This window comes from Oryctolagus cuniculus, chromosome 10, assembly GCF_051225735.1.
Source record: "Oryctolagus cuniculus isolate XC-2025 breed Fujian yellow rabbit chromosome 10, ASM5122573v1, whole genome shotgun sequence".
Classification (NCBI taxonomy): Eukaryota; Metazoa; Chordata; class Mammalia; order Lagomorpha; family Leporidae; genus Oryctolagus; species Oryctolagus cuniculus.
This window is the reverse complement of record NC_142876.1, coordinates 44,978,522-44,994,295: the sequence shown is the minus strand read 5'-3', so window position 1 is coordinate 44,994,295 and position 15,774 is coordinate 44,978,522. Positions and strand designations below refer to the sequence as shown.

The following is a 15,774-nucleotide window of genomic DNA, read 5'->3' as shown; positions in this document are numbered from 1 at the left end:
ATGGGCATTAAGATAATTTTTACAAGGAAGGCAAATATATTTTTCATCTGCTTTTAGCTCAACAAATGGTTAGAGCATTGAGCTCTGACCCAACTGAAACTACCATGTTACCTATAGCATTAAGAACAAAAACTTAAAAAATAAAACACCTTATTAGTTTAGATTATAGAGATATAATAATTGAACTGAATTAAATCATGGGGGTAAAGGAATGTCTTTTTTTCTTTTTGATGGAACTCTGTGGATAACTGTACATTTTGTAACATCTTGAACATAGCAGTCTAAATGCTGCTTGATTTGAACTTCGACAGTAAGTACAGAAGACCTTATCTCCAACTTCTAAGATGTCCTGGCCCATCTTCTTCCACTGCTAGCTCTTGGTTGTATCCCTTTTCAGATAGTTTACCTCTTAGTGATTTCTTGGATTCCCTATATTTTCTTGTATGTTCCTTACTACTTGTTTTTCTTTCTTTTTCACTTTCCTATGCTTTATTTTCTCTTATTTCCCCATTGCTGTCAGCTTTCCCTAGTGCTTTCTGCTTTACTTCCAATACTGCAAAAAGTTCTAACCTTACTTCCATTAATATGATTTGTGAATCGATAATCGCCTTTGATATTTACAGTAAAATTGGCACACTCTGTATATCATCTGCATTACAACTTACATTGCTTCCTCTGGTTAACTTACCCCTCTGCCTATATCAAAACAGTGTGGTTTTGTTTTCCCTTAAGAATTATTTGTTATGAAGTATCTTGGAGGGTAATAGAACAGGAGAAATGAATACATTTTCTAAAATTCTAAATGAATGACAGGAGCCATAAACATTTATGGGATAACAATTGCTGAAATGATTTTCTGGAACAAAAATGTAAACAAGGAATTTACATTAGAGTAGTTTTAGTTTATGTTATTAAAATATGTGGACATTTTTAGAATGCTGGTTTCTACCTTTGTGTTCATCACCTGAAAGTATCACCAATATGAATAGTATTCTATTATCACAGAAACAAAGCTGATACCACTCTGGTAATCTAGGGAAAACAACTATTTAAATTCAAGCACCAAGGTTATGTTTTGTTTTGTTTCATAATTAATTTTCATAGTTAAACTGTTCTTTTTATTTAAAAATATATTCTATTTTTAATTTATTTTAATTTTTATTTGGGAGGTGGAGATACAGATAAAGAGAGTAAGCAAGCATTTTCCTGTTTGGTGGTTGACTCTTCAAATGCTTGCAATACCCATGTTGGGCTAGGGCTGGAGACAGAAGAGTGCAGTCCAGGTCTCCCACATGGGTGGCAGGGGCTCAATTATTTGAGCCATCACTACTGCCTCCTAGGGTTTGCATTTGCAGGAAATTGGAGTCAGGAGCCAGAGCCAGAAATCAACACTAGGTACTCTAGTGTAAGACATGGGTATTAACCATCAGGCTAAATGCCCATCCCCAGGTTCAGTCTATCTTGCATTAGTCAAGACCATAATCACTAATCTCAGCCATCTAATTATTTAGCCCCTTAATCTCAGAATAGTTAAGTATGGTAGACCAATAGGATAGAATTCTGGCTCCCTAATAGATCCTACCCACTCATCTTCATTGGTTGGGTGGCTTCAACAAGTGTTAGAAGGTAGGACTTAGAATTACTCTGAGGTGAGAGAAAACAAATATGTGGAAGGTGTGTATTAGAATTTACTTTTTTGTAGAAGCCATGTGTAAAAACAACAAAGTATTTTCCAGGTGATGATAAGAACTTTCAACTCAGACTTTTTACCTTCTCTGAGTCTCATTTTTCTAATCTTTAGAAAGGGCTGAAACAGGGTTGTAAGAATTAAAACAATGTAATCAATAACTCAAGGTCTTAGGAGGTGTCCAATAATAATAGCATTATCATTGGCAAATAACTGGGGTGTGTGTATGTGTGTGTGTGTGTGTGTGTAATCATCTTTAAAATTACTTCCATTTTATTTCACATTGGCTTGTTTAATTCACACTGAGATGAACCAAATCTTAAGTGTTTGTCTCAATTATATTTAAGGTCAATAGCAATTCACATCAAACTCACATTTTTGGATCAAGGTCAGGCACTGAGTTAAATGCTCTAGTTACAAATATTCAGAAAAGTGACTTGTCGGGAGATAAACACAGAAGACAAATTTACATGGGATAGATGTTCTCCAGAGAAAGCAGAGAGGGTCTGCAGACATACCCAATCCAGTTGATTCATTCAGAGGTCAGGAATCCTGACAACACATGCCCTTTAATCAAAACTGCTGGAGATAGAGGATGGAAGTTAAAAAATTAACTATTTTCATTTATACGCCTAGATTAGAAAGCTTGATACTTGCCTGTCAATCTCTGAGAAAGCAGTGCATTAAAATATCCAATTTCTTTTAAAATAGCACATAAATATTATTCAAACCTAGTCAGGAGGTTATTCCACCATGCTTTAGGAGATTCTATATCCAGTATGCTTGAAAAAGAAAAGTAACTCATTTACAGTTTTAATTAGCCACTATTTGGCTTCCTGGGATCACTATTAAAATCCTTAGGTCTTATTTTGGAAATCTGAAACTAACTTGGCACAGAACAATGATTGCAAACTGAATTCTTTCCAATGAGAGGAAGAAGAGGAATAGTGAGAATTTTTTCCATAAGAACAAGGTCAAACTTTTGTCTGCTTTCTTCACTGACAAATCCCAAGAGCCATGAACAGGGATTGACAAATCATGGCTCCTAAAACAAATCCAGCCCCCTCCTATTTTAGTATAAACCAACACTAAGAATACTTTTTAAATGTTTTTAAATTATTGAAAATATTTTAAAAGGAATATATTATGACATGAAAATTGCATGAAATTTCATTAACCATAAATGATGTTTTATTGTGCCATAGCCATGCTCATTGATTTGCATATTGTCTATGGCATTGGTGGCACTATCAGGGAAGATTGACTAGCTGCAACAGAGACCCAGTGACCCCAAGCAAAAAAGGATTATTATTATTTTTTTTTTCCGGCATAGTGAACAGAGGGGGAGAGAGAGAGAGAGAGAGAGAGAGAGAGAGAAAGGTCTTCCTTTTGCCGTTGGTTCACCCTCCAATGGCCGCCGCGGCCGGCGTGCTGCGGCCGGCGCATCGCGCCTATCCGAAGGCAGGAGCCAGGAGCCAGGTGCTTCTCCGGGTCTCCCATGTGGGTGCAGGGCCCAAGCACTTGGGCCATCCTCCACTGCACTCCCTGGCCACAGCAGAGAGCCCCCTGGCCTGGAAGAGGGGCAACCAGGACAGAATCTGGTGCCCCGAGCGGGACTAGAACCCGGTGTGCCGGCGCTACTAGGCAGAGGATTAGCCTTTTGAGCCACAGCGCCGGCCAAAAAAGGATTATTACTTGGCACTTCTCTGAGAGGGAGAGAGGCAGGCAGGCAGAGAGAGCTCATATCTGCTGGTTCACGCCCCAAACACCTCTTATAACTGACCAAGGTTGAGAGCTAGATCTCTCATGTGGATGACAAGTATTCAGTTACTTCAGCCTTAAACGCTGCCTCCCAAGGTCTGTGTTAGCAAGAAGCTGAAGTCAGGAACTGGATCTAGGTATCAAACTCGGGCACAAACACCCACCCCTAGAAAAAACTACTGACCCCTGACCTAAAACAACCTTTCTTTATCTCATTAAAAATCAAACACATTAATGTTTAATTTTCACACTTTTCCTTCCAAAAGTCTTATATCTGCCTACAACTCTAAGGTCAATCATTGCATGACAGCCTTGCATAGAAGTGGTCCCAGTGAGATGTGGCACCCAGTGAGTGAGAACCAGACCCAAGTGGCCCACTACATGGGCTCTGCTGTGCAATTCTGAGTACAGGGCTTCACTTGTGTAGGAACTCATTTTTCTGTCTACAAAATGAAGCTAGTGATGGTACTCACTCTTTTTATTTATTTATTTATTTATTTATTATTTTTTATTTTTTTGACAGGCAGAGTGGACAATGAGAGAGAGAGACAGAGAGAAAGGTCTTCCTTTGCTGTTGGTTCACCCTCCAATGGCCGCCGCTGATCCGAAGGCAGGAGCCAGGTGCTTCTCCTCGTCTCCCATGGGGTGCAGGGCCCAAGCACTTGGGCCATCCTCCACTGCACTCCCTGGCCATAGCAGAGGGCTGGCCTGGAAGAGGGGCAACCGGGACAGAATCCAGCGCCCCGACCGGGACTAGAAACCAGTGTGCCGGCGCCGCAAAGCGGAGGATTAGCCTAGTGAGCCGCGGAACCGGGGTACTCACTCTTTAGGGCAGTTACTGCACCTCTGTTTAGAAAGTGCTTAGAATATTACCTGTGACACGTAGTAGCTATTGTAAATAAGGTAACACATTTTCCGCAGTGTTTTTAACTTAAGAAAGGTGAGAATCTTACACATTAGCTCAGGTAGTAGATCTCAATATATTTATAAAAGTGGGTAAAAGTATAAGTTCAAAATGAAATTTGAAAATGTCCAATTTTGTTAGTAGGTCCTCTCTGCCAATACAATGCATTAATATCTACCCTAATTTCCTTTTGATTGTAGGACATAACTATTTGGCTGCCATACCTACGATATAATTTTGTAATCAGTGGTCCTGTTACAGATAATAAACAAATTGTACCTGAATGGTTGAGTAACTCTTGATACAAAATCTAGCTACTGACAATTTCTAATCTGAAGGTATCAAATTGATATAAAAAAGTAACAATTTAGAGAATGTATGGATACAAGATTAATTTGCTTTATTAAGCCTTTTCTTTAATCTTAGGAAGGAGAACCAATACAAAAATGTTGTCCACATTTAAAGAATCCCTTTCTAAGCACCAAAGTCAGGAATTAAACCTGCATATTAGGAAATCTAATGGCTTTTTAATCATTGCAAGTTATTTTAGAGGCTAATTAGTACTCCTGATGTTTGAATAGATTTTTACCTTAATTTATGTGAAATCTTTTAATAGACTATGTTTTGTGGAGAGTGAAATCTTTGTAAGGTAGCCTCCTGTCATCTTTAAAGTATAATTTCTTGAAAACTACACTTCAGTATGGGACTCTATAAGGATCGTTAATAGCTTGTGGTTCAATGTTTTTTAAAAGTGTAATTGTTTTCATGAATATTTTCTGTTACAAATGTTTTCCTGGACAAGGTTAGATGAAGTTTTGTTACGTGCAATAGCAACAGATTGAGTCATGTATTGATGAAGTGCAAAGCTAAGCCTTCCTTATTTCATGATCTTAATTCATTCAAATTTCAAGCATTCATTTAACTAATACATTAACAATATTATAATAATACTAATAACATTGTATTAGGTACAATGAAAATGTAGATGCCAATTACTCCAGCTCAACTTTATTTGGGTTAGTTACTGAATCATACACTGAAATTTAAAAGTACAAATAAAAAAGATCTTTTTTTGGGTTGCTGAAGCTAAATTTAGACTAAGTCTTCTGATACTTTTTAATGTAGAAAACATTGCATGTCATGTTATTTTTATGAAATTTACATGCTTTAGAACACTATCGTGTTTAATTTTTCAAAAAAAGTTTCAAGAACTTCTATCTTATATTTCATTTTTCCTATAAAACAAAAAATAACAAATAAGACTTCAAGATATTTTAATTTCTGGCTATTGAAAAATTGTCATCTTTTAAAAATTTTAATTGGCAAATAAAAGTTGTATACATTTTGGAAATACAACTTGACATTTTGATGTAAGTAAATATGGTGAAAAATTTTAATCAAACTCGTTAATAAGTCCATTACCTACTTATAGCTCTTCTGCGGTGAGAATGTTTAAAATCCACTCTTAGAAATGTTGAAGCACACAAGCATTATTAACCGTGGTCATGGAGCTGCACAACAGTCACCGGAACTTCTTCCTCCCGTTTGACACGTTATATCTTTTGTCAAGTCCTGTCATTTTAAATCACTTATGTATGTGTGGAACAGGTTGGCTCTTTTATGCACTATCCTACTGTTTAGTTTGTTAGAATAGAAATCAATTCTGACTGCAATTGGCATACTCAGGAAAACTAGGCAACTAGAGCAAAAATTTTAAATTTAGTATTTATTTAAAGACTTACTTGGATTGCTTTACATTTTTAGACCAAATAAAATTCAAAATTATGTTTAAAATCATTTTAAAAAGGAAAAGAAAGAAAACAAAAAAAATCATTTTAAAGTTACTGTTATTAAATTATTCCTACTTTCTATAGATTAAATATATTCTTAAACAAGTAAATTCTCTTTTGAAGTTATTCTATTTGCTTCTATCTTGTACTTATTCCAACATATTGGTCACTTTTAATTTCCCATCACTCTCTCCAAATTTGAAGTCTTTCTTATTCAGACTTTAAAAACTACAGGTGGAAAAAATATAGAGAGAATACCTTTCCATTCAATTATCTTCAATAAAAATGATCTCAAAAACAATTATTGAAAGAATTTATCCCTTTGTTAAACTACACAGAAGGCTGAAAGAATGTCCTTACATCATGCTGTTGGTATAGTCAATGGGCTGATTTAATACTGTTGGTTGCAACTTACAGTATTTTCATCCACATTAAAGTTAAAATATTGGTGGTTATTTTTGCATTCGTTCTGTGAATTAAAGTTGGAATAATGCCACTACTCCCTATAATTTAGCACACTATAGTTACTAATAGTGGAACAAAGTCTAAATTGTATTACTTTGGGATCAACCGTAGGTTCGCATGAACAATTTTCTTTTCTGTATCTTCCTTTTTTAAAGGAAAATGCAGTTTTTCCTCTGCTGCAGAAGTATCAGATTCTTGCAGCATCCATGACACTTGTAAGCATTCAGTGGTCAGACACCACTACATATCCTTCAAATGATATGGCCCAGTGAAGCCGGAAGCCTGGTATCTCAGTCATCCACCAGGACAGAGCCAGCAGGCCCCAGCTGGTGTGTTGAATCCAGAGTAAGGTGGGAAATGGAATTTGCATTTTGAAAGTAAACTCGCCTAACATTAAATCTTTGGACATACCTATTAAAGTGCATTGAGGGCTTCAGAAATTATTGGTTCAAATTTATAAAGCTCATTTTCCAAAATTACTCTAGAACAATTAAATCTTAATTTTATGAACCTTCTGTGTTTTTGAATTTACACTAGATTATATGTTTTTTAAATTTTGATTAAATGTTGTTCAAGACTCTGTTTTGTCTGAATCCTTGAATATGTATGACATATGCTAAATGAAGTATATTTATAAGTCTTTTAAAAGTGATAAGAAGGAAAATAACAGTAGTAATCACCAACACCCACTGGAGTAGTGACGTTTGCCCTTCACTCTGAACTTGCCATTTTGATCTTCACATCAATGAAAAACTCTTACAAAACAAAAACTCATTCATGTTCTTGTTTTCACTTGGACTCCTGTGCTCACTGCTGGGGAACACAGGTTGGGACTCTTGCCCCTGTTACTGTCTTCCTGTCATCTTTTGACACCACAGTCATTAACCCATCTCGTGCAGATACTAGGACAATTTAGTTAAAGGATTTCTGACAAGTTCGAGATGTCTCACGTCTCCCATTGGCCTAGTGTTACCTAAACAACTGTAGAGAATATCTTCTATTTCTTAGACCTTTAGCTACCCAGGTGTGGTAGAAGTATGATGAAAACAATCCCCAGCCCCAACCAAACCTTTAACTCCATGACACTGCATATAGGTTGGACTCCGTCTTTCAGACAGCATTTTGAATAGAAAATGCCATGATAAATTTTCAAACCAAGCACTTTCCTCATGTAACACTTTGCAGTTTAGGCTGGATCTGCCTGGCATGTGGAATCATGCTTTATGGTGAGAAACCAAGAGGGATACTGTGTCTCTTTTCTAAAAGGAGAAAGAAACCCTCTTCCAGGGCTCATTAAAAAGGGTTTTAAAATTGGAGCCAATAAAACACTACTGTCAATTCCTCCAGCCTTTTTCTCTCAGCAGCATTTTAAAGAGGCATCATTTCTCTCTCCCTTTGGACATGAAGCTCTGCTGGCAACACACACGCAGACATTCTAAATGGCAACAACAAAACCAACTTCTTTGTGACTCCTGAGCAGGCACACAGACCAAGTGGAGCTGGGAGGCTGCAACCCCCCCCCCCTTCCGATCCCCCCAGCTTCCGATTCTCAAATGGATTGCTTTTGCAGATAGGCGTCCCCAGGCAAGATTCACTCTGCCACCCTGACATCTCTTGCTTTGCTTTCCTTCAAAAGTGGAAAGCAAAGGCTTTGCCCCAATAGGAAAGTTTGCCTGAGCACCCGATGCCAGCATTTTCGGTAGCGACCCTGATAGACAAAGCTTTGTGGAGCTTAACCTCCAAAGTCAGAAGACCCCAGGCGCGAGTAAACCCAAAATAACTTGTGTGCAGGACAGAAAGACTAGTACAGCCCTCCTCTGACAGTGACGCCTCGGCGCTTCTGCTGCCCAAGGCAGGAAGAGGAGGGGTTGGCGACGACTTCCCATCACAGACTCCCTTGCTCTGGTGAGCAAGTCCACCTTGAGATGTGGAGGGAGGGCTGGCTCAGACGGGCTTGCAAAGCTGTACGTCTAATGGCCCAGCCTTCGGCCCCAGCCGCCTGCCAACTTCAGGCTGGGACTCCAGGGTTCTCGCTCGGGGGCTCTCGAGATTCAAGGCCTGTGTCCGCTCAGGGATGCTATCAGGCCAGTTCCCCGCTGACCTTTGAGGGCCTCTGAAATCAACTTTCCCACACACAGTCGGAAGTGTTTGCGCTTCTTTCCATCTTGCCAGAGCCTCCCGCACAGCCCACCCCTCTCCCCACTCTTCCCTGCCCCCTCCCCTCCCTCCGGCCTCTCGTCCCCCCCCCCCCCCCGTTGCGCCCCCCCCCTTCTCTTTGTTGTCTCCTACCTGCTGGCCAGGCTCTGCCTGCAGTGCTGCCTGAAGGGCATCAGGTGGTAGTTCATGGCGTCCAGTAGCAGCTTCTGGCAGACCGGGTCGGTGCGCATGAAATCCACGGACTGGACCCGCTCCACCAGCTCCGGGGCCGGGATGAGCGCGAAGCGGAGGCGCTTCATGAGGTCGGGCGCGTACTGCATGCGGGTCTCGCGGTCGTGCTCCAGCCACAGCACGGACATCTGGAAGAGCGCCAGCTCTGACTCCACGGGGGGCGGCAGCGAGTCCAGCAGGGCGCGCATCTCCTCGAAGTTGAGCAGCAGCACATCCTCCACCAGGTACTTGTTGGCCAGCTTCTTGGTCTCCTCCAGGCCGTGCAGCGCGGCGATCTTGCACACCTGCTTGTAGTTCTGCACCGAGATCTGGTCGTTGAGGAACTGCACGCAGAGCTTGGTGACCTGGGGGATGTGCAGGATCTTGCTGACCGACAGCACCTCCTCCACCGTGTCCAGGGACAGGGTCACGTTGGCCGTGTAGAGGTACTCGAGCACCAGGCGCAGCCCGATGGACGAGCAGCCTTGCAGCACCAGGTTGTTGATGGCCCGGGGGCTGGTCAGCAGCTTGTCGTCGGGGGAGGAGGAAGGAGTCCCGGGCTCCTCCTGCGGCGGCGGCGGCTGCTGCTGTGGCTGCTGCTGCTGCGGCGGCGGCTGCTGTTGGTCCTTGGGGGCCCCCAGGCCGTCCTGGCCGCCGACCCCTCCTCCCCCGAGAGGCGGGTGGCTGGAGAAGAGCGATCGGAAGTACTGCGAGCAGGAGGCCAGCACGGCCTTGTGGCAGTGGAACTGCTGGCCCTGGGCCGTCAGGGTCACGTCGCAAAACAGCTGCTTCCTCCACAGCAGGTTGAGGCCGTGCAGCAGGTTGTCGCTGTGGCTGGGGTCGAAGGTGGAGGTCCTGTCCCCCGATCTGGACATGGCGAGCTGGCTGGGCGCACCTGGCTTTAAACCCTCCTCCAACCTGGCAGACAGGGGTGGGGGATGGGAGGGAGGGGAGCGGGGTGGTGGAGGGGGTGGGGTGTGGTCGGGGTGGGGAAGGGTGTGGAGGGGAGGGGAGGGCGAAGAACAACAATCAAGGCTCAGCCTAGCTCCCACCCGGCGCGCTCAGGACCCCGACGCTTGCAGGAAGGTCTGAAGGCGCTGGATCCGTGAGCGCCACCCGAAGGGCCCTGCCTGGGGTCCGGGCGCCCGCTCTGCTCCCCCGCTACTCCTCTCGCCACCTCCTGCGCACTTTGTCCCTCACTTTCTTAAAACCACCCGGGCTCGGCTCCGGGCAGCGAGAGCGGTGGCAGCAGCGACGGCAAAGTGGCGGCTGAGGCCGAGACACCTCGTGGGCTCGTGTCCATGCCGGGCCGGTTGCAGGGAAAGGCCGCGAAGTGGGGAGCCGGGGGTTGCCCCGGGAGCGCAGAGGCGACGGACGGCGGTGGTTCCAGGTCAACTTGTGCCCGAAGCTTTGCCGCTCGCAGTTGGCCCAGTTTGGGGGAGGCCGGAAAGGGGGCCACATAAGCGTGCGGGTGGGCGACTGTCGGCTCCCCCAGAGCTGGGCACCCCTTCGATTATCCTTGCTGCCCCGACAAACTCCTGGGCTAATAGTCTGAGGGAGGAGATAAAGCCCTTTCTTCTCCCGGGAAAGTGCAGCGGAGCGCGGCGAGGAGCAGCTCGGTGGACTCGGCAGAGGCGGGAGCTGTCCTTATCAATTCTAGCTCATTTCCCTCACCCCGGCCCTGCCCGCTTCCCTGCTTCGCAAACTGTTGGTTTCCCCGTCACCACTCAGTTTTGCTAATTTTCCAGAGGCGCCTTTGAACCTGGCAGGAGAGCCCTTGCACCAGTGTGCTCCCGACCCTGGCCCCTCTCCCCGCCTCCCGCAGGTCAGGGCTCGGAAGTTCAGATGCCCGTGCCACCCCCCCACCACGTCCCCTCCCCGCAGCGCCGGGCGGCATCAGGGAAGGTGGGGGTAGAGAGTGGGGCCACAAGGGTGGGTTTCCAGCAAGAGCCGGGAGGCCGGGAGGGATTCCCGCGGACGGCTCTTCCTCCCGGGCCCCAGGCACAGTCGCTTTAACTCCAGTTAACTACCAGAAGTTCAAGTTAGAAAGCAGGTGTTGGGGGAGGGGTGGGGGTTTCCTTTTTGCGGGAGGGTGGGTGGTGGGGCGGTCCGGTGCCGGGTTCCTGCTACCCCCCCCCGCCCACCCACCCCCAGCCTCGTAGCCGGCAGCCGCTGCTTCCTTACGAATTCCTAGGTGCAGCCCCCAGCGACCCCCCCCCCCCCCCAACCACCACCACCACGCGGGCACCCCCCACTCCCCCGGCCCTGGAACTACTACTCCAAAAAGTCTGAGCCGCCCGAATGTAGGTGGCGGAGGGTAGGGTGGGGGAGGCGAGGCGAAATCCGCACGCCCGGTCCTTAACCTGTAATTGCACCTTGCAGGGCTAAGCCGAAAGGGACCCTCTCTGCCCACATCCGGCCCGCACGCCCGCCGGCCGCCAGAGCCGCCGCCGCCGCCCGGCTCCGAGGGATCCCGCCGGACCTGCCCCTTCCACTGCGGCTCACTCTGCCCTGCCTGGCGCCAGTCCTGGATCGCCCGCTTCCTATTTATACCAGACCGGGCTCCTCTCCACTCACTTTACCATCCCATTGCAGGTGGACCCTCACCTCGCTCGCGCTCCCGCCCCCGGCAGCACCCCCGCCCCCGCCCTCCAGAGCTCTGGTTTGCCTGAGACATCTCAGAGTCTCTGCCTGGAAGTGGACCCGGTCATACCTCTCTCCGGCTCTCCCCGCTTCACTGTCTCCAACCCCCCCCCCATCTTTTCCTATTCCCCTTCCTTCTTGGGTGCCTCCCCCCACTCTGCTTATTTCTTGCAATATGAGTTGTATTCTTTATGAGCGTTTGCCACACACCTGCCCCCACCCCTCTGAACGGCTCCTTTCCCGCCCCCCCCCCCACAACAACCCAAAAGACATGACAAAAATACACACAAGGCAGACACAAGGCCAGAAACTTACCTGCTCTCAACCAGCTGCAAAGTCAAGGCTCACTTGAGCTCCCCCCCAAAAAATCAATTGTCGTTCCTTTTTAAAGGTTTGCTCTCTCCTTGGGAGGGGGGGAAAGCACCTTCTGGTTCCCAACTCCAGGCAGTCACTCTTTACAATTTATTTTGTCGTACATCATTTGATCACCATGAATTAGCAACAGCAAGAAAATGTAGGAGAGGGAGAAAAGAGAGAAAGAGAGAGGGAGAGAGAGAGGAGAGAGAGAGGGAGAGAGAGAGGGAGCAGAGCTTTCTGCAAGAGAAGAAGAAGAAAAAATGTACGTGTGACAAATTATGCTACCAAGAAACAACACATCATTATCCTTGGGCCTGGGGCTCAGTGAGTCGTAACGAGAGTAATAGGAAATCCACGGTTGGGGAGAGAAACGGTCGTGCTTGGCCAGTAGAGAGAGACCATACAGGGGGATGGATGCTGGAGAGACTCGCAAAATTATGGCTCAAGGCTATTGTAAAAATTGTCGAGCGTAAATGACTGCGATTTCAAACATCTTTGGAAGAAAGAAGGGGAAAAAGCGAGCCCCCCCCTTCCTCCCTCTCCCTCTCTCTCTCCCTCTCTTCTCTCTCTCTATAAAGAACCGTCAAGTTTTAGTGCGCATTGCTAATTAGTCAATTTCTCTCTGCCTTCACAGGCTGGCGACTTCGCTGCTGAGCTGAAACTGCTAATTTCTGTGACCAGCTTTTTTCTTAGCTGTGATCTGGATGAATGAGTAGCTGTCTCACAGAGATGACAAAAATAAACTCTAATCCCCCCCAAAATTTCCACTACATCTTTCTCATGCATAGATTTATGATCTTCAAGCGCTCTGTGCAATATGCAAACTTTTTGTGTGTCTGTATATATGCTGCTGTTTCCAGATTTCACTACATTGGTATGCAGCTTGTCCCCCTCCATTCCCCCACCCTGCCACCCCCCAACACATATACTCCATGAAAGGCGGAAGCCATCTGATCTCCAAGTATGCCAAATGACACTTTATTGTATCTTGGTGTTTGGGGGCTGGGTCTGTCTTGGAGAACCTTGGCCCTTGCCCAGGGGGTGAGTGGCTGAGTGCACACACCTGAGGTGGGGGAAGCAGCATTGGTAGAGAGAATGGAGGCCAACCCCTGGCTGAACATTTGTTTTTCTGCACTGTCCCGGCTTTATGACCTTATTTGAAAACACATTTTCTCTCTCATTTTGTCAGGTTAAACAACTGCCTGTGAAGTTCCCTACTAGCTCTTCAACAGATAAGGGTTCCGAAGGCTGCTTTTTTTTTTTTAATTGGAAGATTATCATCTTGTCAGATTTGTATTTCAATTAGGACACTTTGATTTGCAGGAGCTAGGCTTAAGTGCTAGGAAAGCAGGTGCAATTTCACAAAACGTAGCCTTTCAACTCTGGAGCTCTTCAGGTAGGTCAGGGCGACTACAGCCTCATGTGTATGCCCCTGGTTAGCATGCACCACGGACCCCCCTCCTGTTTCTGGATTTTAGCTGTGCCTGAGATTCATGCGCATTTTGGTAGAGGACATGTTCTCCAGACTTATCTCATGATGAATTGCACCTTTACATTTATAGCCCTGCATTTCAGTTGTCAATGGGGGCTGGAGGTGTCCCACAAAGGCAGGGGGAAAAAAAAAGTAGGAAAAGGAAGGTATGCCCTTGAATAAAATGGACAGGAATGAAAGCTGGACATCATTTAAGCTGAGTTCTGTTTGCTATTAAGCCTATGAATATGGTTTATTCTAATCTCTCTGTGCTCCGATTAGTAATTAACATACACATCTGGGCACCACTGAAAGTCTGTCTTTTAACCTCCCCCTTTGACTTGTGAGAGATGGAAAGACACCTGCTCAGGGGAGGGGGAAACTGAAAAATTTTCAGGTTCCAAAATTGGGAATTCCCCATTCAGAATGATAAACATTAGCATGTGTATGGGATACTTACTCTTAAATAAATGAATAAGGATAGAACCAAAGCATTTATTGCTCGCATAGGTCCTTTTCTATCGAAGTCCTAGGTTACCTGAGAGTAAGACCTTATTCTGAGCCCTGAGATGCTGCACTCTCATACTCACAGTTATAATAGCAAAGCGCCAATAGCTGGTGAAATAATAGAAAAGGAGTTGTTGTTGTTTAGGGCAGGGGAAAGAAGAACAGATTACCTAAATCCCCTGGTCTTACTAATTGGTCTGCTTTTTTTTTTTTCATTTTTTGAATTTTCTTTATTTGGGTCTTTAACAAGAAAATTGTACAACTATAAGACAGAACCGTTTTGGGGAGTCTGTGTGTGTCATTAGCAATTAAATCTGTCAAGTTTGTGGAGCGTCATCAAACTCTCACACTTACAAATTGCTACCTTTATGTTTGTTGGACTTTGGGTGTTGGTCTTCTAGAAGCTTCCAGTGTGGTATTTGGAACTAAACCCAAAGGTGAATAATGATAGTACTGATCACTTGACTTATTACCATTTTCCCATTTTATCATGAAGGAAGTAAAGTGTGAGTATGTCTACGGGTCTCAAAGTACCCTAGCTTCAAATTTTATCTTTTTAAGTTGATCACTAATGATGATTACTAAGCTTTTTATTGCTTCCAAAGAATATAAAAAGTACATTTCAGAAATATTAACTTCCTTTCATTTTAATGCCTATTTAGCAACTAAGTAGAAGGGGAAGAGTAGGGTTGGGGCTCACAATTAATTCTAAAACAGCTGTTGAAGTGAATAAATCTTTTTTTCTTCTGTATTTCAAAGTTACCCTATCTGATAATGTTTAAAATTTCAGAGAAAAATTACAACGATTTGTATTTTGTAAGCATTTAAAAAAGAATATTGCTATAAAAAAGATCCTTCGTGATCTGCGCATAAACTAGCATATAGATGGTGTAAAGCTCACTCCTCCAATATCTTGCACTGGCTTTGACTGAAATTATTGCAGAACTCACAAATGATATGAGACTATTTACAATAAATTCCGTTATGAAAGATTCAATTTGCAGCAATCAGATGCTAGCTACTAAGCGATTGTAAGTATTTGAATTTTATCCTACTTCGCTGTTCAACGTACAGAAATTGCATCTGTGTGTTTGATCTGTCCTGCTGAGCACTATCAGCAGCTTGCATCTCTGCCACTATTGTTTTTAAAATGGCAGGAAAGACGTGACTAGTCAAGAGCACTCAGCAGGATGGATTTCACGTGGCAGAGGAGAAGCCAGAATTGTCTCTGAAAAAAATACAATCATGTAATCCTCTAATTCAAGCAGTCATCATACTTTGACTGAATTATCAAAATTATTCATCAGTGAATCTGCCTTTAAACTATGTACAGTAGAGAGATTCTGAAACTATCACCACTGAGCAGTCTAGGAGAGCTGCCGTTAGCTCCGAGTGATCTGGTTGGCCTTCAAGGTGGCAGAAATCCAAATGTATCAGTGGATCACTTACTCGGGATCATCTCACTGGACTGGAAGAACTGAGATTATCTTTAGAGCAGTTCTAGAAGCATTTCACTAGCCAACATGAAAGGGTAACCACAGTCAAACTTTATTTTCCTCTCTCTTGACTTTTCTGCTTTAGATGTATGAGCTATCACCAAATTATGTAAACATCAGGTTCTGTCCTGGCCTATATTTCTTTTAGTTAGTAAATGCTACTTCTGTGTGGCCTGGCTATTGAGGTTGCCATCACTGCAAAATGGACGGGTAAAGAGAGGAATTATTCTGTTTTACAGATGGAATAAAATTGAGGAAAGAAGGACCACATAGCTCCCTCAAAGCAGGGAATAGCAAAACCTGCATATAACTCATAGGTTTCTAGT

At 44.4% G+C, this 15,774-nt stretch overlaps 1 protein-coding gene across 1 annotated transcript in view; it reads right to left on the bottom strand.

The window, feature by feature from the left end:
• KLHL14 (kelch like family member 14) overlaps positions 1-9,992 on the bottom strand; it is a 99,770-nt gene extending 89,778 nt beyond the window's left edge. Inside the window, exon 1 of the mRNA XM_017344102.4 lies at positions 8,897-9,992. Within this exon, the coding sequence (XP_017199591.1) occupies positions 8,897-9,849 (953 nt within the window). The 5' untranslated portion in view covers positions 9,850-9,992. The remainder of the gene's footprint in view (positions 1-8,896) is intronic.
• Between the last annotated feature and the right edge of the window lie 5,782 nt (positions 9,993-15,774).